The sequence below is a fragment of the Triticum aestivum genome, chromosome 5A (assembly GCF_018294505.1).
Source record: "Triticum aestivum cultivar Chinese Spring chromosome 5A, IWGSC CS RefSeq v2.1, whole genome shotgun sequence".
NCBI classification, from domain to species: domain Eukaryota; kingdom Viridiplantae; phylum Streptophyta; class Magnoliopsida; order Poales; family Poaceae; genus Triticum; species Triticum aestivum.
In genome coordinates this window covers 536390859-536416006 of record NC_057806.1, presented here as the reverse complement: position 1 = coordinate 536416006, position 25148 = coordinate 536390859, and the positions used below count along the sequence as shown (strand labels likewise).

At 47.6% G+C, this 25148-nt stretch overlaps 4 protein-coding genes and 1 long non-coding RNA gene across 7 annotated transcripts; all 5 read left to right on the top strand.

Annotated features, from left to right (window-relative positions):
- The first annotated feature begins 2698 nt into the window (after window positions 1-2698).
- LOC123107540 (uncharacterized) lies at window positions 2699-3927 on the top strand. Its single transcript, XM_044529516.1, has 3 exons — window positions 2699-2928; window positions 3021-3278; window positions 3563-3927. The coding sequence occupies exons 1-3, from the start codon at window positions 2885-2887 to the stop codon at window positions 3891-3893; spliced, it is 633 nt and encodes a 210-aa protein (XP_044385451.1). The 5' UTR covers window positions 2699-2884; the 3' UTR covers window positions 3894-3927.
- Window positions 3928-4056: 129 nt separating this feature from the next.
- LOC123107539 (protein FAR1-RELATED SEQUENCE 5) lies at window positions 4057-6640 on the top strand. Its single transcript, XM_044529515.1, has 4 exons — window positions 4057-4612; window positions 4776-5233; window positions 5367-5653; window positions 5742-6640. The coding sequence occupies exons 1-3, from the start codon at window positions 4057-4059 to the stop codon at window positions 5376-5378; spliced, it is 1026 nt and encodes a 341-aa protein (XP_044385450.1). The 3' UTR covers window positions 5379-5653; window positions 5742-6640.
- Window positions 6641-11849: 5209 nt separating this feature from the next.
- On the top strand, window positions 11850-16888 carry LOC123107538 (protein FAR1-RELATED SEQUENCE 5). Of its 2 annotated transcripts, none has more exons than XM_044529513.1 (9): window positions 11850-12019; window positions 12112-12369; window positions 12654-12918; window positions 13013-13703; window positions 13868-14325; window positions 14459-14745; window positions 14834-16136; window positions 16235-16321; window positions 16408-16888. In XM_044529513.1, exons 4-6 carry the CDS (start codon window positions 13148-13150, stop codon window positions 14468-14470), a joined length of 1026 nt encoding a protein of 341 aa, XP_044385448.1. In that variant the 5' UTR covers window positions 11850-12019; window positions 12112-12369; window positions 12654-12918; window positions 13013-13147; the 3' UTR covers window positions 14471-14745; window positions 14834-16136; window positions 16235-16321; window positions 16408-16888. The 2 variants fall into 2 exon arrangements, with proteins under 2 accessions (XP_044385448.1, XP_044385449.1); XM_044529514.1 differs by having other exon boundaries at window positions 11880-12019; window positions 12185-12369.
- Window positions 16889-17790: 902 nt separating this feature from the next.
- LOC123107536 (uncharacterized) lies at window positions 17791-20434 on the top strand. Its single transcript, XM_044529512.1, has 7 exons — window positions 17791-17933; window positions 18082-18274; window positions 18420-18599; window positions 19557-19691; window positions 19806-19889; window positions 20015-20258; window positions 20374-20434. Exons 2-5 carry the CDS (start codon window positions 18092-18094, stop codon window positions 19854-19856), a joined length of 549 nt encoding a protein of 182 aa, XP_044385447.1. The 5' UTR covers window positions 17791-17933; window positions 18082-18091; the 3' UTR covers window positions 19857-19889; window positions 20015-20258; window positions 20374-20434.
- Window positions 20435-20537: 103 nt separating this feature from the next.
- Window positions 20538-23256, top strand: LOC123107537 (uncharacterized). Of its 2 annotated transcripts, none has more exons than XR_006451693.1 (9): window positions 20538-20722; window positions 20844-21014; window positions 21096-21155; window positions 21272-21534; window positions 21829-21990; window positions 22088-22308; window positions 22407-22667; window positions 22756-23065; window positions 23177-23256. It is a non-coding gene; the product is annotated as an uncharacterized lncRNA (long non-coding RNA). The 2 variants fall into 2 exon arrangements; XR_006451692.1 differs by having other exon boundaries at window positions 21272-21706.
- The last annotated feature ends 1892 nt before the right edge of the window (window positions 23257-25148 follow it).

Sequence of the window (25148 nt, the reverse complement as noted above, 5' to 3'; positions counted from 1 at the left end):
AGGAGAGCCCACCTGATAAGCATCGATCTGGCAAAAATGATTACTCTTATCATGGGGGCAAGGCATGTCGCCTGCTGCCTAGTGATAATGAAGAAATTGAGGAGGAGGCCTCATCTGATAGTGGGGCAGACACTTCCTTGCTTATTGAAACAATGCAGAAGGAGATTGATGATTGTGCTAGAGAGGAGAAGCTGAACTCCTCCAAGTGGATCGTGCCCATTGAAACTACTAACTTTGTGACAGATTCACAAGATGTTCAGGTTGTGGAGGTGGTGGGTGAAACAGATCCAGGCATGAAAACTTCATGTGACTATGTGGTACAACTCCCGTCCCTGGATCATCTTGAGGAGTTTGTCCTCACACCTCCTCTTGCAACCGAAGCTACACTTAGGTTCAGCAAGCGTAACGCATCCAGAATGCAGGACAAGATGGAAGATAGGGCGGTGAAGCTGGCTTGCAAAAAAGACCCTGAAGGTACTTCCAAACCTGCTTGTAAAAGTTCTTTTGATGTCTTGTCCAATTATGAGCTAGTGAGTAGAGCTAGTAAAATGGGGGTGGACATACCTGATGACTTGTTCACTTCTGTGGATGTTATCAGAGAGTTAGAGATTGTTAGAGGTGAGCTAGTTAACAAGAGCAAAACTGAATCCATTGCTCAGGGAATGGATGAAGATATTGTGATAATTGATGGGTTGGGCAGAAGTAACCCTGTGGATCTAGAATGGCTTGATCAAGAAGAACACGTCCTTGAAAAGATCTCTTCCAGTAAATCCAAGAAGAATAATAGAAAGAAAGTAAGTATTAAAACTTCTAGACCTGTGACTAGAAGTCAAAAAAGTTGTGCCCTAGAGACAGATATGATTTGTAACCCTACAACGCCTCCTGGTAGGGTTACTCGCTCCAATTTCCATAAGAAACGTTCCAAATGAGAGGCCTCATTTGGAACTGTCGAGGGGTGGGCAAGAAAGGGATGGCCACCTGCCTCTCAGACATGATTAGTGACCATTCCCTTGATTTCCTGGGCCTACAAGAAACTATGAAGAAAAACTTCTCCCCTAAGTGCTTGAGGAGAATTGATCCCTTTGGATCCTTCCATTGGAACTGGATTCCTTCTGTTTTGAAATCTGGCGGCATCCTATGTGGTGTGAGGTGTGACAAGCTAGATATCATCTCCTGTGTTAAGGGGAAACATATGCTACAATTAGTGTTGCTGGACAGACCGAAGAAGTTGAAGTGGGGTTTGATAGTAGTTTATGGTCCAGCTCATGAAGAATTTAAAGGGGATTTTTTGGTCGAACTAGCTGCCATTTGTATTGGGATGCAAGTGCCCTACATTGTTGGAGGCGATTTTAATATCCTGAGATATTCTGGTGAAAAGAACAAGAAACTTAACAATCATAAATCTTCGGATCTGTTTAATTCTATCATCAATACCTTAGCTCTTCGTGAGATCCACATTAATGGGGGTAAGTATACCCGGACGAACCAACAGGCCCACCCCACTTTGCAAAAACTGGATCGTATCCTCATGTCTGAAGATTGGGAAGACATGTTTCCGCTTGTCTCTATTCGAAAACTAGTTCGTGAGATATCTGATCACAATCCTTTGCTTATATCCACGGGAGAGGAGGGGAGAGATGCTCCCAAACCAAGGGAGTTTCGTTTTGATCTTTCCTGGATTAAAGACGATAGTTTCCTGCCGCTAGTCAGTCAGATCTGGACTAGAAAAGTTAAATCTTCTGATCCCATAGACATCCTGAATATCAAACTGAAAAGATTCAAAACCTTTTTCAAAGGGTGGGGCTCCGATAGATATGGCCATAATAAGAAGAGGAAGGAGGACCTTAGAATGGAGTTATCCATGCTCGAAGAGCTCAAAGAAGATGGACCACTCCCTCCTGAGCTCTACAGTAGGAAGATGGATGCCAACTTCGAGTTGCACGAGTTACTTGTCAATGAAGAGATCTTTTGGCTGCAACAATCACATGAGCATTGGCTCCTTAAAGGGGATTTAAACACAGATTACTATCATAAGATTGCTAATGGCCGCAAGCGTAAAAACACCATCCATTCTCTTAAGGTGGGGGATGATGTTACCATAGAGGGCACTGATAACCTGATTGCCCATGCCACTAATTTCTACAAAGATCTATTTGGCCCAGCTCCTGGTAATTTGTTCCATCTTAACCCTGAGACGTGGACTGGTGATGAGAAACTTTCTGCAGGGGATAATGTGGATCTTTGTCGAGAATTTACAGAAGACTGCTCTGTTTGACATGGCCCCAAACAGAGCCCCCGGACGTGATAATATTCCTGTTGAATTTTATCAGGTCTGTTGGGATATAGTTAAGGATGATATTATGGAGAGGGCCGATTTGGAGCCTGAGCTCAGCTGCTCCCTATATCTCCTTCGTCTGTTCCAGTCTTGGGATGCTATAAAATCAAGATGGCCTGGTGGTTGCGAGCGCAGATAAATGAGAGATACGGTGAAATACGGTAGCGAACAGTGTGCACGCGAGGGGAGAGGCCCGACGGCCGTCGGGCCGTATAGTACTGGGCCGTGGCCCTGGACGGGGACTTCACGCCTGGGACGTGGATCAGGTCTTCTGTTTTTCGCCTAGGCCATGGATCGGATAATGAGACCATGATGGGTGTTGCTGTCTGAGCCGGTCGGCGGGTCATCCCGAGCATGCACGTGCGGTCGAGAAAAAAAAGCATATCCAGCCATTAACCTCGTTCCTTCTGGAGACAGCGGCTGGCCGCCGAACTGAAACAACTTCGTAGGAGAAACAAATCAGGAAGAACAGCCAAGGGCAGCGAGGCTGTGGTCACGCGGAGTGGCTGGGTGTGGGACGCCCTGTATCCGTCGCTGGCCTGCGCGTGGATGGGCGAGGAGGGCATGGAGTTTCTGCTTGATGCGGTGGACAGGTCAGTCAAACCTCTCCTCACTCCCCGGTCAGATTTGCGCTGTGCGTATGCTGTGTGGATTTTCCCTAAGCGATTCGCTGCCCCTTCTGTAGGTTTCCCGTGCGGGAGGAGTTTGCTGATAACATTGAACAGCCAGATCTGGTTCCTCTTCTGTATTTGCTACAGAACGGGGGCGGCGGAGAGCAAGGTCCTATTGCGGCGAACCGTGGTTCTGGGGTGGCTCAGTTGGCCGGTGGAGATGTCTCGCCCGACGAGCAGGGCGATGCCAGGAGACGGCGAGTTGCGTCTCCGACGAGGTCTGCTCAGTCAACCGACCGAGTTAATCCAGAGGCCCCTAGCTGGACTAAACGGTTAGCAAAAAACTACTTTGCACTTATTTGATTGCAACTTGCAACTGCCATATAAGCAGGAGGGAGGGTTATGTCATGCTTAATACCAACGCATGGAGAGTGGGAACACATCAAATAAAATGAAAATCCAATGTGCAATCAAATCTGCTTCCTTGCGTGTTTGGTGCAGTGCTGTATCAGAATTCTGCTAGGCTCGTACAGATTAACGGCTGGGGGGTGTGCAAAAAAATTGTAAACTGTCGTGTCTGGGTAAACTTATGCAGTTAAGTTCCAAACAAATGCAGGTTGCGTCTTGGGAGTGCGCCACCAGACCGTTTGCCATGCCCATCCAGGATGACTGCTCTGGAGTTAACAATCCGCAAATATGCGGAGCAACCAGACAAGAGCGTGATGCGGCCTGAACTAGGCCTCAGCTTCGACTCGTTGGGTGAGGCATACGAATTCTACAATCTTTATTCCTGGGAGATCGGCTTCGGAATAAGATATGGGAAAAGCAGACTAAATGCTCAAAGGACAAAGACGATGCAGGAAATTGTTTGTGGATGCTCGGTAAGTGCCATTACACGTGCACATGGGATTATTGTGGACGCATGGGAGCACGCGGAATTGATATAATTATTTTTGTGTGATTATTTCCCTGCAGGGAAAACCGGAAGCAGAGAACAGCAGATCATGCTGATGTGAGTGTCCAGCACTGATTAGGTTGTTGTGAGTATCGGACAACAGTTGCTACATCACTGAGCACCGAGAAAATCACAACCATTCTCTGTCGCTGACTATGGGTGAGAAGGTGCACTGGCCGTCACATAAACACATAGATGTTTACACCAAGGATCTGATTAGGCAACTAAGGGAAAACAATGTCAATTTGGGAAAGGTGTACAACATAATTGGGAGTTTCTTCGGGTCTGTTGAGAAGGTGCCATTCACAAAGAGGACACTCGGGAATATATGTGGAAAGATTAGCCGTGAACAAGCTGACAATGATGTCTGGAAAACGCTTGAAGTGTTTGCTGACATACGTTCAAGAGATTCAGGGTTCACCTATGTGGTGCTGGCTGACAAGACAAGTAAGGTCAAAAATCTAATGTGGGCGAATGGCAGCAGCCGTATGCAATACAAATTCTTTGGGGATGTGGTAACGTTTGACACGACGTACAGAACAAACCTGTATGATATGCCGTTCGGGTTATTTGTCGGAGTTAACAATCATTACCAGAGCATCATCCTGGCGGGGGTGTTAATGCGCGATGATCAAGAAGAGAGCTTCGAGTGGGTTTTCGCGGAATTTCTTCGTATGATGGGCGGGCCTGCCCCCAGAACTATACTCACAGGTCAGCGCTATGCAATAAAAAAATGGAATGGACTAACAAAAATATTTTGATGGATGTCTTGCACATGATATGTACAGGATAAGTAGAAAATGAGCTCAATTCTCCAAAAATCCAGTAAACTATTTTTTTAAAGGTGACTGGTAAATTGATTTTATAACTGCAGACCAGTGTAGGGCGATGGAGGTCACGATCAGGAGAACTTATCGTGACACTGTCCACCGTTGGTGCAAGTGGCATGTCCTCAAGAAGGCGAAGGAAACGTTGGGCCCACTATACACGAAGAAGAGCGATTTTCAGGCTGAATTTCACAAGGTAGTGAACCACATGTTAACGGAAGAAGAGTTCGAATCAGCTTGGGCAGCGCTGCTGGATAAGTACAACTTGAGGAGTCACGCCTACATGACACAAATATATGAAACCCGGAGGAAATGGGCCAAGCCATATTTCAGGCGTGTGTTTTGCGCAAAGATGGCAAGCACCCAGCGCAGTGAGAGCGCAAACCACATGCTGAAGTCATACATGCCCCCTGCAAGCCCAATGCATGTCTTTGTCAGGCAGTATATGAGGCTGCAATTTGACAGAGAGCGCGATGAAAGCTACAAGGAGAAGAGGACCATGATAGTAAGTTGCCCTTCCGCCAGCTTGGCCAAAAAAATTTGTTTCCGATGCATGAAAAAAATCATATGAGGAGATCTAAAAAACTCCGTGCCCTGCTTTTTTTGTTTCACCTTCTTGATTGGTTCAATTGATGCAGGGGGCCCGGTAAGATGAACTAACCTCGCGATAGAGCGCCATGCCAGCAAAATATACACTAGGAACATGTTCGAGCGGTTTGGCGAGCTCCTGGTTGAAGGAACCGCGTACAATGTCACTGATGTCGATAGGATGAGGAGATACATCACCACTCACAATAACGCAGCGAAAAGGGAGAAGTGGAGCAGGGTTGAGTATGAGGTAACAATAAACGAAGACATGTCGATCTTCAGTTGCGAGTGCGGCAAGTTCGAGCATACTGGCATGCTTTGCAGCCATTCGTTGAGGGTAAACAAAAAGTTGTCAGCAAGGATTTTATTACAAAGTAACAAAGAATTGCGGGCTTGTTGACATGTTATCTTCTTTTGCCGTGTAGGTGATGGAAATTCTTCACATGGAGGAGATACCAAAGCATCACATCATGAAGCGGTGGACGAGGGACGCGAGAGATGTACTGCCTGGGCACCTGGTTCAGTACCAGAAAGACAGTTCACAAAACCTGTCATTCACATACAGGCATGCAACTCTATATGTGAAAGCTATGGAAGTCGTGAGGATGGGAGACGCAAGTGCTGCATCATATGATCATGTGAACGCGGCTCTCGACGCTGTGCTACAGAGTGGGGCAGCAATTGCGGAGAAGAGAGATGGGCTGGCTTTCGAGGATCGGCTCGTTGAACATACACCTGCAATACCAGGCCCAAATGGGGAACTAGCGTTTGTCCCGCTGGGCACTGAACAATGCCGGAGCCCCGGTCATTCTGTCAGTGTGAATGCAATGCAAAATCTAGCAGCTCCAGACAAGCATAGAGGTGCTGGGAGACCGACAAGCAGCTGAGAGAAGGCTCCGTACGAGGGGTTAAGCAAGAGGACAAGATTCTGCAGCATATGCCGCCGCGAAGGTCATAAGAAGACGATGTGGCCAGAAAGGGGGGATGCGCCAAAGAAGCCACGAAAACCTGGCAAATGCAAGAACTGTGGAATAGAAGGGCATCGACGGAATACATGCAAGAGGCCGCTTGGGGTTGCCGAGCACTGAGTTGTATGGAATCGGAATGGCTCATGTTTCAGTGATTTGGTTGAGCGATTTTCCTTGAGTGTTTACGGTGGGTGAGCAATGCATCTGTATTTTTATCAGTGTAGACAGCCTATGTACGACGATGTATCTGAGAGCACAATCTTTCTTTCTGTAGCGCTAAAACTGATAACTGAATTTTCCAGCAGCAGCCGTGGTTCATGCTGTTCTGTTGCTTCAATTTGAAAAACGTGGATACCGTGACTGCTGGCAGAAGAGCCATTCCAGATAAATCAAGCAATCAGGCTGCTGGCATTTTCCCCCCCGGAAACGACGTCATTTTCATGTTACATTTTTGACACCTGGACGACATGCACACAGACAGGGTGCGCGCGGTGACAATGTGTGTCCTGTCCTCATTCAAAATTCAAAAAATGAAATTAATGCATGACGAAACTGCGTCCTAACTCAAGTGCTGAATAAATAGGAGGTGCAAGGGTCGGCTGCTACACAGTTGATCCCACAGCGCCATTCCCATCCCGACTTTGAATTTTTTTGAAACCGCCCGCTGCATACGACGGGTCTCTCCTCTGCTGAACCAGCATGGAGCGGCACAACCATGGGCAGTGAAGAGCTCGTGCCGTTCATCGTCTCCGATCTGCAGGTAAAAATCTCCCTGTCCAGCAAAATCTCCTCTTCCTCCTGTGTCTGCATCAGCATTGGCACGGATGGGGGTCCTGACCAATTGGTCACCTTATGCAGTCGTCGTCGCCAAAACGCGTCGAATCCACAGGGAGCGCTTGGAGTACAACTGACGACCCACTGTTCGTCTTCTACGGCGACGGAGAGGTGAGCCCTGGTGACTTCGAATTTCACTTTCTTCCCCCGAAAAATTCTAATGTTCAACCCCCGCGTGCTGTCTGATTTTTTCTTAGGGCGATGCGATCCAGCAGGAAGAGCCTCGGGCGGTTCCTCATAACCAAGAGCTGGATCAGAAAGCTGACCGAGTTCCAGCAGAAGAAGGATTCAGTGATTACGATCCAGCAATCCCTGACCAGTCCACACACAGCAATGGTGACTCCGCCGTGGTGTCTGCGTCCGGAGTAGTTGACACCAGCGGAGAGGATGGTCCTGACGATGAGAAGGAGGTTAGCAGCCAGCCCACTAAACGGCGGCGTACAGTCGAATAAAACGTCATGGCGTGTCCGCGTCTAGTATACTAGGGATGTTTAAGTGCGAGCTTAGACTTTTCTGCTTTCGCATGCATCGCCGTCGCAAGGCCATGTGGCGCACTTGATTGTCTGTGTGTGTGTTCTATGCTTTCCTTGTGGATTATGAGTTGATGTCCATGTCTAGTGTATGCCGCTGTCACTTGAATGTGAACGGGATGGTATAATGAAATTTTCTGCATCCTAATTATATTACATCCGTACCATTATAAGGAAACAGCCGCCGTCGTCGGTGTGGCGTTGTATATTCAATAATATTTGGGTGAGCCTGTAGGAGAGTCATTTAATTAATAATTTTGACCCGACGCTGATGATGCTTATTGCCGTCGTAAAAAAATCCGATTAGGCCGACGACTTGGGCAATTAGTATATTTCTCTACGGACGAGGTTAATTAATCTGATGAACGACCGGTCGGGACGGAGGAGCTTATTAAATGCTTCGGGTGGTTGAGCGTTGGCCTGCGTCCGCTTCCCCCAAGTGCAGCTGCTGCACTGAGCTGGTCCATTATTCCTTGTCCTTGGCGCGGACCGCGCCGAGAACAGTGATTGTACTGTTCCGACCGGGACCGAATCAGCTGCATAATTCGTCTGTTGCCCAAAAGGGGCAAAGCGTACAACTCTTGTGTCTTTCTGAATGTGGGCACACATGGAACACATCTCACCGACACATGGCAAGGAGAACCTAAGAAAAAAGGGTGGCCTCAGCTGAGCCACGTCTTAAATCTGGAGGGAACGCTTAAAAAAAGTGAGCAGCTGCTCTCCGTGACACAGACATATATAGAGCGGGATCAAAAACCTCTCGTGTCCCTCCGATAAAACATTTCAATTTCAAATGGGCTTGAAAAAACGGGTAAGCTGTAACGGGGCGTCGATGCTTGTACGAACCATTGCCTCGTTTGGTGTATTGCAATGGGCAGATTAGGAAAAATCAATGAGTGAGAGATAGAGTGGGGTGCGATAAAATTTTTGGGCGGCTGGGGTCAGGTAAGCGGTAAAGATTGACAAGACTACACATAGCCGCGTGGGAGAGACCGCTCGTGCCCTCAAGTGGAAAAGCTAGCTCGCCTGCTAGCCAGCTAAAATGAGAACCCATCTGCCACCCTCAGCAGTGCTACTTCGCCCCCCGCCACTCCACTCTCCCCCCAATACACTGTTCCAAGAAGAACAAGATCTGGTGGCCGGGATTTGGGACGACGACTAGTTCTCATCCGCCGGACCCGGCATTGGAGAAGGTGATGTTTCCTCCGTGCGGTCTTATATTAATCCGCTGCTCTCGCTTTCTTGGGGTCACTTTTTGTTATCTATAGCGAACGCTTTTTGAGGATGGTGCTTCTGTTTGGTGGCTTTTTCTCACTGCCTTTCCATCATTGGGCGATGTAGGTTCACCGAGATGGAGCCACCGGATCCACCAAGAAAAAGGAATCTGCCTGACGAAGCGGATGGAAGAGAAAGCAAGAAGAAAAGGGCAAGATCTGGAGAAAAAGGAGAGCCCACCTGATAAGCATCGATCTGGCAAAAATGATTACTCTTATCATGGGGGCAAGGCATGTCGCCTGCTGCCTAGTGATAATGAAGAAATTGAGGAGGAGGCCTCATCTGATAGTGGGGCAGACACTTCCTTGCTTATTGAAACAATGCAGAAGGAGATTGATGATTGTGCTAGAGAGGAGAAGCTGAACTCCTCCAAGTGGATCGTGCCCATTGAAAGTACTAACTTTGTGACAGATTCACAAGATGTTCAGGTTGTGGAGGTGGTGGGTGAAACAGATCCAGGCATGAAAACTTCATGTGACTATGTGGTACAACTCCCATCCCTGGATCATCTTGAGGAGTTTGTCCTCACACCTCCTCTTGCAACCGAAGCTACACTTAGGTTCAGCAAGCGTAACGCATCCAGAATGCAGGACAAGATGGAAGATAGGGCGGTGAAGCTGGCTTGCAAAAAAGACCCTGAAGGTACTTCCAAACCTGCTTGTAAAAATTCTTTTGATGTCTTGTCCAATTATGAGCTAGTGAGTAGAGCTAGTAAAATGGGGGTGGACATACCTGATGACTTGTTCACTTCTGTGGATGTTATCAGAGAGTTAGAGATTGTTAGAGGTGAGCTAGTTAACAAGAGCAAAACTGAATCCATTGCTCAGGGAATGGATGAAGATATTGTGATAATTGATGGGTTGGGCAGAAGTAACCCTGTGGATCTAGAATGGCTTGATCAAGAAGAACACGTCCTTGAAAAGATCTCTTCCAGTAAATCCAAGAAGAATAATAGAAAGAAAGTAAGTATTAAAACTTCTAGACCTGTGACTAGAAGTCAAAAAAGTTGTGCCCTAGAGACAGATATGATTTGTAACCCTACAACGCCTCCTGGTAGGGTTACTCGCTCCAATTTCCATAAGAAACGTTCCAAATGAGAGGCCTCATTTGGAACTGTCGAGGGGTGGGCAAGAAAGGGATGGCCACCTGCCTCTCAGACATGATTAGTGACCATTCCCTTGATTTCCTGGGCCTACAAGAAACTATGAAGAAAAACTTCTCCCCTAAGTGCTTGAGGAGAATTGATCCCTTTGGATCCTTCCATTGGAACTGGATTCCTTCTGTTTTGAAATCTGGCGGCATCCTATGTGGTGTGAGGTGTGACAAGCTAGATATCATCTCCTGTGTTAAGGGGAAACATATGCTACAATTAGTGTTGCTGGACAGACCGAAGAAGTTGAAGTGGGGTTTGATAGTAGTTTATGGTCCAGCTCATGAAGAATTTAAAGGGGATTTTTTGGTCGAACTAGCTGCCATTTGTATTGGGATGCAAGTGCCCTACATTGTTGGAGGCGATTTTAATATCCTGAGATATTCTGGTGAAAAGAACAAGAAACTTAACAATCATAAATCTTCGGATCTGTTTAATTCTATCATCAATACCTTAGCTCTTCGTGAGATCCACATTAATGGGGGTAAGTATACCCGGACGAACCAACAGGCCCACCCCACTTTGCAAAAACTGGATCGTATCCTCATGTCTGAAGATTGGGAAGACATGTTTCCGCTTGTCTCTATTCGAAAACTAGTTCGTGAGATATCTGATCACAATCCTTTGCTTATATCCACGGGAGAGGAGGGGAGAGATGCTCCCAAACCAAGGGAGTTTCGTTTTGATCTTTCCTGGATTAAAGACGATAGTTTCCTGCCGCTAGTCAGTCAGATCTGGACTAGAAAAGTTAAATCTTCTGATCCCATAGACATCCTGAATATCAAACTGAAAAGATTCAAAACCTTTTTCAAAGGGTGGGGCTCCGATAGATATGGCCATAATAAGAAGAGGAAGGAGGACCTTAGAATGGAGTTATCCATGCTCGAAGAGCTCAAAGAAGATGGACCACTCCCTCCTGAGCTCTACAGTAGGAAGATGGATGCCAACTTCGAGTTGCACGAGTTACTTGTCAATGAAGAGATCTTTTGGCTGCAACAATCACATGAGCGTTGGCTCCTTAAAGGGGATTTAAACACAGATTACTATCATAAGATTGCTAATGGCCGCAAGCGTAAAAACACCATCCGTTCTCTTAAGGTGGGGGATGATGTTACCATAGAGGGCACTGATAACCTGATTGCCCATGCCACTAATTTCTACAAAGATCTATTTGGCCCAGCTCCTGGTAATTTGTTCCATCTTAACCCTGAGACGTGGACTGGTGATGAGAAACTTTCTGCAGGGGATAATGTGGATCTTTGTCGAGAATTTACAGAAGACTGCTCTGTTTGACATGGCCCCAAACAGAGCCCCCGGACGTGATAATATTCCTGTTGAATTTTATCAGGTCTGTTGGGATATAGTTAAGGATGATATTATGGAGAGGGCCGATTTGGAGCCTGAGCTCAGCTGCTCCCTATATCTCCTTCGTCTGTTCCAGTCTTGGGATGCTATAAAATCAAGCTGGCCTGGTGGTTGCGAGCGCAGATAAATGAGAGATACGGTGAAATACGGTAGCGAACAGTGTGCACGCGAGGGGAGAGGCCCGACGGCCGTCGGGCCGTATAGTACTGGGCCGTGGCCCTGGACGGGGACTTCACGCCTGGGACGTGGATCAGGTCTTCTGTTTTCCGCCTAGGCCATGGATCGGATAATGAGACCATGATGGGTGTTGCTGTCTGAGCCGGTCGGCGGGTCATCCCGAGCATGCACGTGCGGTCGAGAAAAAAAAGCATATCCAGCCATTAACCTCGTTCCTTCTGGAGACAGCGGCTGGCCGCCGAACTGAAACAACTTCGTTGGAGAAACAAATCAGGAAGAACAGCCAAGGGCAGCGAGGCTGTGGTCACGCGGAGTGGCTGGGTGTGGGACGCCCTGTATCCGTCGCTGGCCTGCGCGTGGATGGGCGAGGAGGGCATGGAGTTTCTGCTTGATGCGGTGGACAGGTCAGTCAAACCTCTCCTCACTCCCCGGTCAGATTTGGGCTGTGCGTATGCTGTGTAGATTTTCCCTAAGCGATTCGCTGCCCCTACCATAGGTTTCCCGTGCGGGAGGAGTTTGCTGATAACATTGAACAGCCAGATCTGGTTCCTCTTCTGTATTTGCTACAGAACGGGGGCGGCGGAGAGCAAGGTGCTATTGCGGCGAACCGTGGTTCTGGGGTGGCTCAGTTGGCCGGTGGAGATGTCTCGCCCGACGAGCAGGGCGATGCCAGGAGACGGCGAGTTGCGTCTCCGACGAGGTCTACTCAGTCAACCGACCGAGTTAATCTAGAGGCCCCTAGCTGGACTAAACGGTTAGCAAAAAACTACTTTGCACTTATTTGATTGCAACTTGCAACTGCCATATAAGCAGGAGGGAGGGTTATGTCATGCTTAATACCAACGCATGGAGAGTGGGAACACATCAAATAAAATGAAAATCCAATGTGCAATCAAATCTGCTTCCTTGCGTGTTTGGTGCAGTGCTGTATCAGAATTCTGCTAGGCTCGTACAGATTAACGGCTGGGGGGTGTGCAAAAAAATTGTAAACTGTCGTGTCTGGGTAAACTTATGCAGTTAAGTTCCAAACAAATGCAGGTTGCGTCTTGGGAGTGCGCCACCAGACCGTTTGCCATGCCCATCCAGGATGACTGCTCTGGAGTTAACAATCCGCAAATATGCGGAGCAACCGGACAAGAGCGTGATGCGGCCTGAACTAGGCCTCAGCTTCGACTCGTTGGGTGAGGCATACGAATTCTACAATCTTTATTCCTGGGAGATCGGCTTCGGAATAAGATATGGGAAAAGCAGACTAAATGCTCAGAGGACAAAGACGATGCAGGAAATTGTTTGTGGATGCTCGGTAAGTGCCATTACACGTGCACATGGGATTATTGTGGACGCATGGGAGCACGCGGAATTGATATAATTATTTTTGTGTGATTATTTCCCTGCAGGGAAAACCGGAAGCAGAGAACAGCAGATCATGCTGATGTGAGTGTCCAGCACTGATTAGGTTGTTGTGAGTATCGGACAACAGTTGCTACATCACTGAACACCGAGAAAATCACAACCATTCTCTGTCGCTGACTATGGGTGAGAAGGTGCACTGGCCGTCACATAAACACATAGATGTTTACACCAAGGATCTGATTAGGCAACTAAGGGAAAACAATGTCAATTTGGGAAAGGTGTACAACATAATTGGGAGTTTCTTCGGGTCTGTTGAGAAGGTGCCATTCACAAAGAGGACACTCGGGAATATATGTGGAAAGATTAGCCGTGAACAAGCTGACAATGATGTCTGGAAAACGCTTGAAGTGTTTGCTGACATACGTTCAAGAGATTCAGGGTTCACCTATGTGGTGCTGGCTGACAAGACAAGTAAGGTCAAAAATCTAATGTGGGCGAATGGCAGCAGCCGTATGCAATACAAATTCTTTGGGGATGTGGTAACGTTTGACACGACGTACAGAACAAACCTGTATGATATGTCGTTCGGGTTATTTGTCGGAGTTAACAATCATTACCAGAGCATCATCCTGGCGGGGGTGTTAATGCGCGATGATCAAGAAGAGAGCTTCGAGTGGGTTTTCGCGGAATTTCTTCGTATGATGGGCGGGCCTGCCCCCAGAACTATACTCACAGGTCAGCGCTATGCAATAAAAAAATGGAATGGACTAACAAAAATATTTTGATGGATGTCTTGCACATGATATGTACAGGATAAGTAGAAAATGAGCTCAATTCTCCAAAAATCCAGTAAACTATTTTTTTTAAAGGTGACTGGTAAATTGATTTTATAACTGCAGACCAGTGTAGGGCGATGGAGGTCACGATCAGGAGAACTTATCGTGACACTGTCCACCGTTGGTGCAAGTGGCATGTCCTCAAGAAGGCGAAGGAAACATTGGGCCCACTATACACGAAGAAGAGCGATTTTCAGGCTGAATTTCACAAGGTAGTGAACCACATGTTAACGGAAGAAGAGTTCGAATCAGCTTGGGCAGCGCTGCTGGATAAGTACAACTTGAGGAGTCACGCCTACATGACACAAATATATGAAACCCGGAGGAAATGGGCCAAGCCATATTTCAGGCGTGTGTTTTGCGCAAAGATGGCAAGCACCCAGCGCAGTGAGAGCGCAAACCACATGCTGAAGTCATACATGCCCCCTGCAAGCCCAATGCATGTCTTTGTCAGGCAGTATATGAGGCTGCAATTTGACAGAGAGCGCGATGAAAGCTACAAGGAGAAGAGGACCATGATAGTAAGTTGCCCTTCCGCCAGCTTGGCCAAAAAAAATTGTTTCCGATGCATGAAAAAAATCATATGAGGAGATCTAAAAAACTCCGTGCCCTGCTTTTTTTGTTTCACCTTCTTGATTGGTTCAATTGATGCAGGGGGCCCGGTAAGATGAACTAACCTCGCGATAGAGCGCCATGCCAGCAAAATATACACTAGGAACATGTTCGAGCGGTTTGGCGAGCTCCTGGTTGAAGGAACCGCGTACAATGTCACTGATGTCGATAGGATGAGGAGATACATCACCACTCACAATAACGCAGCGAAAAGGGAGAAGTGGAGCAGGGTTGAGTATGAGGTAACAATAAACGAAGACATGTCGATCTTCAGTTGCGAGTGCGGCAAGTTCGAGCATACTGGCATGCTTTGCAGCCATTCGTTGAGGGTAAACAAAAAGTTGTCAGCAAGGATTTTATTACAAAGTAACAAAGAATTGCGGGCTTGTTGACATGTTATCTTCTTTTGCCGTGTAGGTGATGGAAATTCTTCACATGGAGGAGATACCAAAGCATCACATCATGAAGCGGTGGACGAGGGACGCGAGAGATGTACTGCCTGGGCACCTGGTTCAGTACCAGAAAGACAGTTCACAAAACCTGTCATTCACATACAGGCATGCAACTCTATATGTGAAAGCTATGGAAGTCGTGAGGATGGGAGACGCAAGTGCTGCATCATATGATCATGTGAACGCGGCTCTCGACGCTGTGCTACAGAGTGGGGCAGCAATTGCGGAGAAGAGAGATGGGCTGGCTTTCGAGGATCGGCTCGTTGAACATACACCTGCAATACCAGGCCCAAATGGGGAACTAGCGTTTGTCCCGCTGGGCACTGAACAATGCCGGAGCCCCGGTCATTCTGTCAGTGTGAATGCAATGCAAAATCTAGCAGCTCCAGACAAGCATAGAGGTGCTGGGAGACCGACAAGCAGCTGAGAGAAGGCTCCGTACGAGGGGTTAAGCAAGAGGACAAGATTCTGCAGCATATGCCGCCGCGAAGGTCATAAGAAGACGATGTGCCCAGAAAGGGGGGATGCGCCAAAGAAGCCACGAAAACCTGGCAAATGCAAGAACTGTGGAATAGAAGGGCATCGACGGAATACATGCAAGAGGCCGCTTGGGGTTGCCGAGCACTGAGTTGTATGGAATCGGAATGGCTCATGTTTCAGTGATTTGGTTGAGCGATTTTCCTTGAGTGTTTACGGTGGGTGAGCAATGCATCTGTATTTTTATCAGTGTAGACAGCCTGTGTACGACGATGTATCTGAGAGCACAATCTTTCTTTCTGTAGCGCTAAAACTGATAACTGAATTTTCTAGCAGCAGCCGTGGTTCATGCTGTTCTGTTGCTTCAATTTGAAAAACGTGGATACCGTGACTGCTGGCAGAAGAGCCATTCCAGATAAATCAAGCAATCAGGCTGCTGGCATTTTCCCCCCCGGAAACGACGTCATTTTCATGTTACATTTTTGACACCTGGACGACATGCACACAGACAGGGTGCGCGCGGTGACAATGTGTGTCCTGTCCTCATTCAAAATTCAAAAAATGAAATTAATGCATGACGAAACTGCGTCCTAACTCAAGTGCTGAATAAATAGGAGGTGCAAGGGTCGGCTGCTACACAGTTGATCCCACAGCGCCATTCCCATCCCGACTTTGATTTTTTTTGAAACCGCCCGCTGCATACGACGGGTCTCTCCTCTGCTGAACCAGCATGGAGCGGCACAACCATGGGCAGTGAAGAGCTCGTGCCGTTCATCGTCTCCGATCTGCAGGTAAAAATCTCCCTGTCCAGCAAAATCTCCTCTTCCTCCTGTGTCTGCATCAGCATTGGCACGGATGGGGGTCCTGACCAATTGGTCACCTTATGCAGTCGTCGTCGCCAAAACGCGTCGAATCCACAGGGAGCGCTTGGAGTACAACTGACGACCCACTGTTCGTCTTCTACGGCGACGGAGAGGTGAGCCCTGGTGACTTCGAATTTCACTTTCTTCCCCCGAAAAATTCTAATGTTCAACCCCCGCGTGCTGTCTGATTTTTTCTTAGGGCGATGCGATCCAGCAGGAAGAGCCTCGGGCGGTTCCTCATAACCAAGAGCTGGATCAGAAAGCTGACCGAGTTCCAGCAGAAGAAGGATTCAGTGATTACGATCCAGCAATCCCTGACCAGTCCACACACAGCAATGGTGACTCCGCCGTGGTGTCTGCGTCCGGAGTAGTTGACACCAGCGGAGAGGATGGTCCTGACGATGAGAAGGAGGTTAGCAGCCAGCCCACTAAACGGCGGCGTACAGTCGAATAAAACGTCATGGCGTGTCCGCGTCTAGTATACTAGGGATGTTTAAGTGCGAGCTTAGACTTTTCTGCTTTCGCATGCATCGCCGTCGCAAGGCCATGTGGCGCACTTGATTGTCTGTGTGTGTGTTCTATGCTTTCCTTGTGGATTATGAGTTGATGTCCACGTCTAGTGTATGCCGCTGTCACTTGAATGTGAACGGGATGGTATAATGAAATTTTCTGCATCCTAATTATATTACATCCGTACCATTATAAGGAAACAGCCGCCGTCGTCGGTGTGGCGTTGTATATTCAATAATATTTGGGTGAGCCTGTAGGAGAGTCATTTAATTAATAATTTTGACCCGACGCTGATGATGCTTATTGCCGTCGTAAAAAAATCCGATTACGCCGACGACTTGGGCAATTAGTATATTTCTCTACGGACGAGGTTAATTAATCTGATGAACGACCGGTCGGGACGGAGGAGCTTATTAAATGCTTCGGGTGGTTGAGCGTTGGCCTGCATCCGCTTCCCCCAAGTGCAGCTGCTGCACTGAGCTGGTCCATTATTCCTTGTCCTTGGCGCGGACCGCGCCGAGAACAGTGATTGTACTGTTCCGACCGGGACCGAATCAGCTGCATAATTCGTCTGTTGCCCAAAAGGGGCAAAGCGTACAACTCTTGTGTCTTTCTGAATGTGGGCACACATGGAACACATCTCACCGACACATGGCAAGGAGAACCTAAGAAAAAAGGATGGCCTCAGCTGAGCCACGTCTTAAATCTGGAGGGAACGCTTAAAAAAAGTGAGCAGCTGCTCTCCGTGACATAGACATATATAGAGCGGGATCAAAAACCTCTCGTGTCCCTCCGATAAAACATTTCAATTTCAAATGGGCTTGAAAAAACGGGTAAGCTGTAACGGGGCGTCGATGCTTGTACGAACCATTGCCTCGTTTGGTGTATTGCAATGGAAAAAAAAAAAAAAATCAATGAGTGAGAGATAGAGTGGGGTGCGATAAAATTTTTGGGCGGCTGGGGTCAGGTAAGCGGTAAAGATTGACAAGACTACACATAGCCGCGTGGGAGAGACCGCTCGTGCCCTCAAGTGGAAAAGCTAGCTCGCCTGCTAGCCAGCTAAAATGAGAACCCATCTGCCACCCTCAGCAGTGCTACTTCGCCCCCCGCCACTCCACTCTCCCCCCAATACACTGTTCCAAGAAGAACAAGATCTGGTGGCCGGGATTTGGGACGACGACTAGTTCTCATCCGCCGGACCCGGCATTGGAGAAGGTGATGTTTCCTCCGTGCGGTCTTATATTAATCCGCTGCTCTCGCTTTCTTGGGGTCACTTTTTGTTATCTATAGCAAACGCTTTTTGAGGATGGTGCTTCTGTTTGGTGGCTTTTTCTCACTGCCTTTCCATCATTGGGCGATGTAGGTTCGCCGAGATGGAGCCACCGGATCCACCAAGAAAAAGGAATCTGCCTGACGAAGCGGATGGAAGAGAAAGCAAGAAGAAAAGGGCAAGATCTGTCGGACCCATGGGGGTAGCTGGAGATGGCGACGGCGCACATCTGGCCATGCCAGATGCTCCGGGGGAGCGTTCTTCAGAAGGCACCACAACTGTCTCGGTAAGCAACTGCACTGCATGAACTGAATCCACTGATTAAAGATCTGTTTCTCAGATATTTTCCCCATCCACTTCTCTCTCTCGCTAACGATACTCATGGAACCATTATGCTGACGCATGCGAGCGTGATTTTCAAAATGATGCAGGATCCGGATGCTGATGAGTTGGAGATGCGAACGACGACGAAGCGGAAGTGGAAGCGGGTGCTCGTGGACGAGTACATCGCAAGCAATGCCAATAAGCGTAGGCCTCGGCGTACGCTTGTAGTAGTACCGAGGACACCACCGCCTGATGGATATGTCTTGCGGAGTCTACTGTCCTTTGAGGTAGAGTCGTCAGGTGCACTTGGAGCTGCCATCAGATCGTAAGCCTGGGGTTGCAGTACTACCCGAAAGTTCATAGATCAGGCATGGCTAGTTTGTTGACCACTGTGTGGAGTGGAGAGGTTGATAGAAGGTTCTACGCTTGGCTGCTGAGTAGATTTAGGTGGGAGGATATGAGTTTCACATTCCCTGATGGTCAAATTAGATATTTTACTCCCAGGTCGATTGTCCGTACATTGGGTCTAAAAAATCATGGCCGGCCAGTAAGCTTGCTTAAACTAAAGCCGAAGGACAGACAAAACCTAACATTAAGAATCAGAACAATCCTGGGGCTAACAATCCATGCTGTCAATGACCTTATTAACAGCTTGAAAATGTTGGATCTTGACCAGCATCAGACCAGGGTTTTTCGAGATGGCATTCTCGCTATTAGCAGCTGCTACCTGTGTTGGTCCAAAACAGTCATACTCATCGATACCCTGGGAGATGTTTGCGTGTGTGCTGTGCAATGGTGGCACTGGTGAGTTTGATTTAGCAGAATGGGCATTTCAGATCATCAGAGCAGCTGTGAAAAAACTTCTGAAATATTTAGACGCTGGACTCAGGACTCTGATAATAGGAGCCCTGTTCAAGAATTCGTCCGATTAACCAGTTAACTTGCCGATTAATCCCTACTCGTAGGGTCACCGAGTAGCCGATAAACTGATAAATCGTCCGATTAATTGATTAAATGGCCGATTAACTTGCCGATTAGACTATTAATCCCCTACTCGCCAGCCAACCGAGCAGCTACCAGTTAATGATTTCCTCAATAATGAATAGGAGGCAGCCACTTGGGACTGCTTGTAAGTTTACATAAAAAATAAGATGTTTCTATATTTTTCCTTTCGTGGTTTGTGGCGCCTAATTCTTGATCTAACATCTGAATTTTGATTCCTGTGTTGTTTGCATATCTGACAGCCATGGTTCTTCGACTGGATTGACTTCGGGGTATATAACGTAGAACAGCACACAGTCCCACGGATCAGCGTTTACACAGGAGAGATATGCAGGAGGCTTATTTTTCTCATCAGGGAGTACCCAGGCATATTCCCCGTAAGGAAACAAATCCTTTTCCACATGAGTAACAAAAAGATATTTCTTAGTCAGGTTGCCATCTAGCAACACATGTGCCATTTCACAAAGAAACTTTCCTTTCTTCATGAACAGACAAAACCCCAGGATGAATTCGATCATCTGGATGAAGACGGCATGATGTAGTCGGCGAGCCTGGTGGATTCCTACACCATGGAGGTAAATGAAGACATTTGTTAAGCATGTAGATTGTTCTCTCCCAATTAATGTTGTTGCAAAAAGATATATAAAAATAGATTGGTGAATCTATTAACAATGATCTGATCTGTTATGAACCAAAAAAGGTCAACGAGATGCGCTCCGAGCAGCTGAAGCCCTCATCGCTGCCAGCCAACAAAATTGTAGGCCATATCAAGAGGAGCATCGCGACCAGGGACACGCAGGTGGCTCGGACAGAAACACAGGAGGAGATAAAAGGTAAAGGGGTAGCTGACAAAAGTTCAAGCTCATCGGATAGCGACAGTGATGTCGAACCGCTCGATCCGAGCGTTCACCTAGTAAGGACAATCTTTCGGGCTGAAAGGAGAGGTTCGTATCCGAGCTTTTGTACCATCAATTATGCGAACTAGTGAAAAAAATATATTTGGGTTTTGGCCCCATGTATATGACTAACACAAGTGGCAATTTCAATTGCAGGGGAAAGCATAGAAGCTCCAGCAACTAGCGTACGGATCCCGGGGGTGGGGGCGGGTGCACGTTCTACAGGCAAGTTGTCTACTACAATGAAAAAAGGGTTGTAAATAAAAAAGGTTACTCTGAGATATGCAAAAACATGAAGCTGACCGCCACCATTTAAACTTGCAGGTCCACGTAGCCTTAACCGCTTCAGGCAACGGCTGCTTATGAGGAATAACAGCAACAATGAAGTGGGTACAAGCAACACCGGTGTTCTGGCTGTCAATCAAGACCGGGGTGCTTTGCTAAGGAGCAGGGGGAGCACCTTAGAGCAAAGTTGTCTGAGATTGAAGCTCAAGCAAAGTCTGACCTCGAGTGTGAGTACCTATAAACTGCTTTTATACCTTGCACTACCCGCAGCTACGCTATGAAATGAGTATCATATATACCAAAAAAGGTTCTGTGGGTACTTAAACCAATGTGCCATCTATTTCACAGATGCCAGATCGCATGGAGTTATCAAACCTAGAGAGGCGAGGCCTGGCTGTACTGGAGTTGACTGTCCACATGGAGGCAATGACGAGGAGAGGAAGGATCGTGTGTGCAACTTAGCTGCGGCTGCGCTGGCTGTAGTGGAGCAAGCTATGGACAATCCAGAACTCTTTGAAGGTACTCAACTTGAACCAAATGATACATCGATTTGGGTAGTTCAGGCTTTAGTAGAAAAAATAACAAAAGTGTTGGCTACAGGAATATTTGACCAGGCCAGAGCGGTGCTTTCGGGACTAGGTGTTGAAGGATATACCGAAGGTAACTATTGTTGAACACATCCCACTTGTGTTGCTTATGTTTTGGGTGTGTAAAAAAAATTTGGTTTCCCGAAAACAAAGATTAGGCTAATACGGATGTGTCTCGTTGAACAACAGATGTACCTCAGATGAATGGAAACGGCAACAATACACCACAACGTGAAGAGAATGATGGGATCAATTGGGAAGATCTAGAGAGGGAGAGCCAGGAACTTGTGGAAGTGGGAAACTGTTAGCCATGCACTGATGCACAACTGACCATCATCGCCCCTGCTGTCAATGGTGATAGCGTTAGCTCAGGGGCTCCTTATCATGGAGGGCGTGGAGGAAATACACGACAGGGTGATGTGGACAGCAGCAGGAAATGTCGGTAGATGGAGGTATGATTTCTATGGTTAATTTCCTGTACTGGTCTGAAAGCGTTGCACACGAAAAAGGGCATATGAAAAAAGCTAAGACTTCCTTCTTGTGTTTCAACAACTGGTAATGATTTGATGGGCGTATCATCGCTGGCACCAAGTGATTATATGTAAGAAGAAGAGGATGGAATAGGTGTGCAAGCCTAACTTCGTACAATATGACCTAGAAAGAAAAAGTCTCTTATTTAAACATAAGTGCAAAAAAAATGAAGAAAAAAATTCCGTTGCCATTTAACACTTTTGTGTTTTTTCCAGAGTTGGACGATGAGTTCCTGGCTGTGGCAACGCAGGTGCCCATAGATTACACAATGCATAGCGAGGAACTAAATAATGAAAACAATTTGTTTGGCCTGAATAACTTAAGGGACATGCTTGCTGCACTGAATACATGCATCAGATGGATAGCATGGATAGCAGGTACTACCCTGTTGCGAGTTACTAACCGATTCACTATAAGAAAAATAAATTACGGAAAAGAGTGAAACCCTCCTAACCTCTTTACTCTTTTTTCCAGCAACGATGTGGTTGGGAGCGCAAGGCCGGGAGATGATGAAGATGAAGACCCTCCTCCCAATGGGCCAATCTTATTGGGTTGGCGTGGCACTGAATACTGAGAAGATGCCCGTCCCAGCAGACAAGAACTTCTTGACCGAGTCCAGCATGCGACCCGTCCGCACGCACTAGATGTTCAGACATCATGTCGTTCTGCACCTTCCTTTCATCGTGATGGCAGAGGTAAAATGCTTGTGCGGAATCAAAGAAAAAATTCTGCCCAGCCGAGTTCCATGTCAGGCGTGCTGTCCTTATGCGCCTGTTTCTTTTTCTTTCTGTAGATGGTGGTGACGATCAACCTCCTGGGAGTGGGATGACATTGCCAGAGGGTGGGTCAGCGTCTCGCTTTCATCAAGCAATTATCAAGCATCTTCATGCCTGTGCACACCATGAGAAAACACCTACCAGTGTGGAAGCCGGTGAGCATGCAACCGAGCGTGGTGATGCAAGAGAGCTTGGACCGCATGTCACACCTCGTCCGCGAGCCTTGGACGTGCAAACAAATTGCCGTCCTGGACCTTCATTCCGTCGTGATGGTGCTGGTAATTGCCTCCTGAAGATACAGTATATCATTAATCTACCTTTGCAAAATCTGGCTTTCGTTGCTGTAATCTTGGGACTGAAATGCAGATGGCGGCGACAGGAAGGCTCCTACCAAGATGTTGCCATCTGGAGCTGGTGGTTCAACCTCTCGTTTCCAGCAAGCAGTTCAGAACTATCTGCAACGATGTGGGATTAAATACACAGTGAATACCACGGGTAAAACACATGATGTAGCGCGTGAAGATGGATACACAAATGAGAAGATCACTGTTAGGAGAGATTGGGGGGATAAGTACCCCCCCCCCTCAATTGGCCTGAACCATAGGGAACCTCCAGCTGCGGCCATCTCCAAATTTAATAGTAACATGCTAGCATGTGAAGGTGGAATGCTGAAAAGGTAAGGGCTTGCAGTCATTGTTTTATAAAACACCAGAAAAAGGTTTGCTCCCAGAAAATGGATTCGTGATGGTTCTAGCTGCCTGAGATTAACAATATGAAAACCTTGCAGGAAATGGGTTAAACACTACTGTCCAATTCTTGCGGTGGCATCTGGGCAGGATATCAAGATGAACTGACCCGGGGGGGGGATTTGTCAACAGATCTTTATAGATGTGTTCAGCGCATGCTATGTGTTGGAAATAATGTTCATGATAATCGTCTATTGTTCATGCTATAATTGTGTTATCCGGAAATCGTAATACATGTGTGAATACATAGACCACAACATGTTCCTAGTGAGCCTCTAGTTGACTAGCTCGTTGATTAACAGATAGTCATGGTTTCCTGACTATGGACATTAGATGTCATTGATAACGGGATCACATCATTAGGAGAATGATGTGATGGACAAGACCCAATCCTAAGCATAGCACAAGATCGTGTAGTTCGTCTGCTAGAGCTTTTTTAATGTCAAATATCCTTTCCTTAGACCATGAGATTGTGCAACTCCCGAATACTGTAGGAATACTTTGGGTATGCCAAACGTCACAACGTAACTGGGTGACTATAAAGGTGCACTACGGGTATCTCTGAAAGTGTCTATTGGGTTGGCACGAATCGAGACTGGGATTTGTCACTCCATATGACGGAGAGGTATCTCTGGGCCCACTCGATAAGACATCATTGTAATGAGCTCAATGTGACTAAGGGTTGGTCACGGGATGATGTGTTACGAAACGAGTAAAGTGACTTGCCGGTAACAAGATTGAACGAGGTATTGGGATACCGATGATCGAATCTCGGGCAAGTAACGTACCAATTGACAAAGGGAATTGAATACGGGATTGATTGAATCCTCGACATCGTGGTTCATCCGATGAGATTATCATGGAACATGTGGGAGCCAACATGGGTATCTAGATCCCGCTGTTGGTGATTGGCCGGAGAGTTGTCTCGGTCATGTCTGCATGGTTTCCGAACCCGTAGGATCTACACACTTAAGGTTCAGTGATGTAGGGTTGTAGAGATATTAGTATGCGGTAACCCGAAAGTTGTTCGGAGTCCCAGATGAAATCCCGGACGTCACGAGGAGTTCCGGAATCGTCCGGAGGTAAAGATTTGTATATAGGAAGTCCAGTTTTGGCCACCGGGAAAGTTTCGGGGGTCACCAGTATTGTACAGGGACCACCGGAAGGGTCCCGGGGTCCACCGGGTGGGGCCACCTATCCCGGAGGGCCCCATGGGCTGAAGTGGGAAGGGAACCAGCCCCTGGTGGGCTGGTGCGCCCCCCTTGGGCCTCCCTTGCGCCTAGGGTTGGAAACCCTAAAGAGGGTGGGGGCGCCTCCACCTGGCTTGGGGGCCAAGCCACCCCCTAGGCCGCCCCCCATTAGATGGGATCTCTAGGGGCCGGCGCCCCCCCAGGCCCCCTATATATAGTGGAGGGGAGGGAGGGCAGCTACACCAAGTCCCTGGCGCCTCCCTCCCTCTCGTGACACCTCTTCCTCCCCGCTTGCGCTTGGCGAAGCCCTACCGGGATCCCGCTACTTCCACCACCACGCCGTCATGCTGCTGGATCTCCATCAACCTCTCCTTCCTTTGCTGGATCAAGAAGGAGGAGACGTCTCTCCCAACCGTACGTGTGTTGAACGCGGAGGTGCCGTCCGTTCGGCGCTCGGTCATTGGTGATTTGGATCACGACGAGTACGACTTCATCAACCCCGTTCTCTTGAACGCTTCCGCTTGCGATCTACAAGGGTATGTAGATGCACTCCTCTCCCTCTCGTTGCTAGATGACTCCATAGATTGATCTTGGTGATGCGTGAAAATTTTAAATTTGTGCTACAATCCCCAACAGTGGCATCATGAGCTAGGTTTATGCGTAGTTTCTATGCACGAGTAGAACACAAGTTATTGTGGGTGTTGATTTTGTCAATTTACTTGCCGTTACTAGTCTTATCTTGATTCGGCGGCATCGTGGGATGAAGCGGCCCGGACCGACCTTACACATACGCTTACGTGAGACTGGTTCCACCGACTGACAT

What these genes read in the sequence shown, in the direction of transcription:
- LOC123107538 (XM_044529513.1), top strand. Translation starts at nt 13,148, where the DNA reads ATGGGTGAGAAGGTGCACTGGCCGTCACATAAACACATAGATGTTTAC. An exon ending in CCCCAGAACTATACTCACAG is followed by an intron (nt 13,704 to 13,867) that starts GTCAGCGCTATG and finishes TTATAACTGCAG; the next exon opens with ACCAGTGTAGGGCGATGGAG.
- LOC123107539 (XM_044529515.1), top strand. Translation starts at nt 4,057, where the DNA reads ATGGGTGAGAAGGTGCACTGGCCGTCACATAAACACATAGATGTTTAC. An exon ending in CCCCAGAACTATACTCACAG is followed by an intron (nt 4,613 to 4,775) that starts GTCAGCGCTATG and finishes TTATAACTGCAG; the next exon opens with ACCAGTGTAGGGCGATGGAG.
- LOC123107536 (XM_044529512.1), top strand. Translation starts at nt 18,092, where the DNA reads ATGGAGCCACCGGATCCACCAAGAAAAAGGAATCTGCCTGACGAAGCG. An exon ending in GGAGTCTACTGTCCTTTGAG is followed by an intron (nt 18,600 to 19,556) that starts GTAGAGTCGTCA and finishes CATATCTGACAG; the next exon opens with CCATGGTTCTTCGACTGGAT. An exon ending in AGTACCCAGGCATATTCCCC is followed by an intron (nt 19,692 to 19,805) that starts GTAAGGAAACAA and finishes CTTCATGAACAG; the next exon opens with ACAAAACCCCAGGATGAATT.
- LOC123107540 (XM_044529516.1), top strand. Translation starts at nt 2,885, where the DNA reads ATGGGCGAGGAGGGCATGGAGTTTCTGCTTGATGCGGTGGACAG. An exon ending in CTGCTTGATGCGGTGGACAG is followed by an intron (nt 2,929 to 3,020) that starts GTCAGTCAAACC and finishes CCCCTTCTGTAG; the next exon opens with GTTTCCCGTGCGGGAGGAGT. An exon ending in GCCCCTAGCTGGACTAAACG is followed by an intron (nt 3,279 to 3,562) that starts GTTAGCAAAAAA and finishes AAACAAATGCAG; the next exon opens with GTTGCGTCTTGGGAGTGCGC.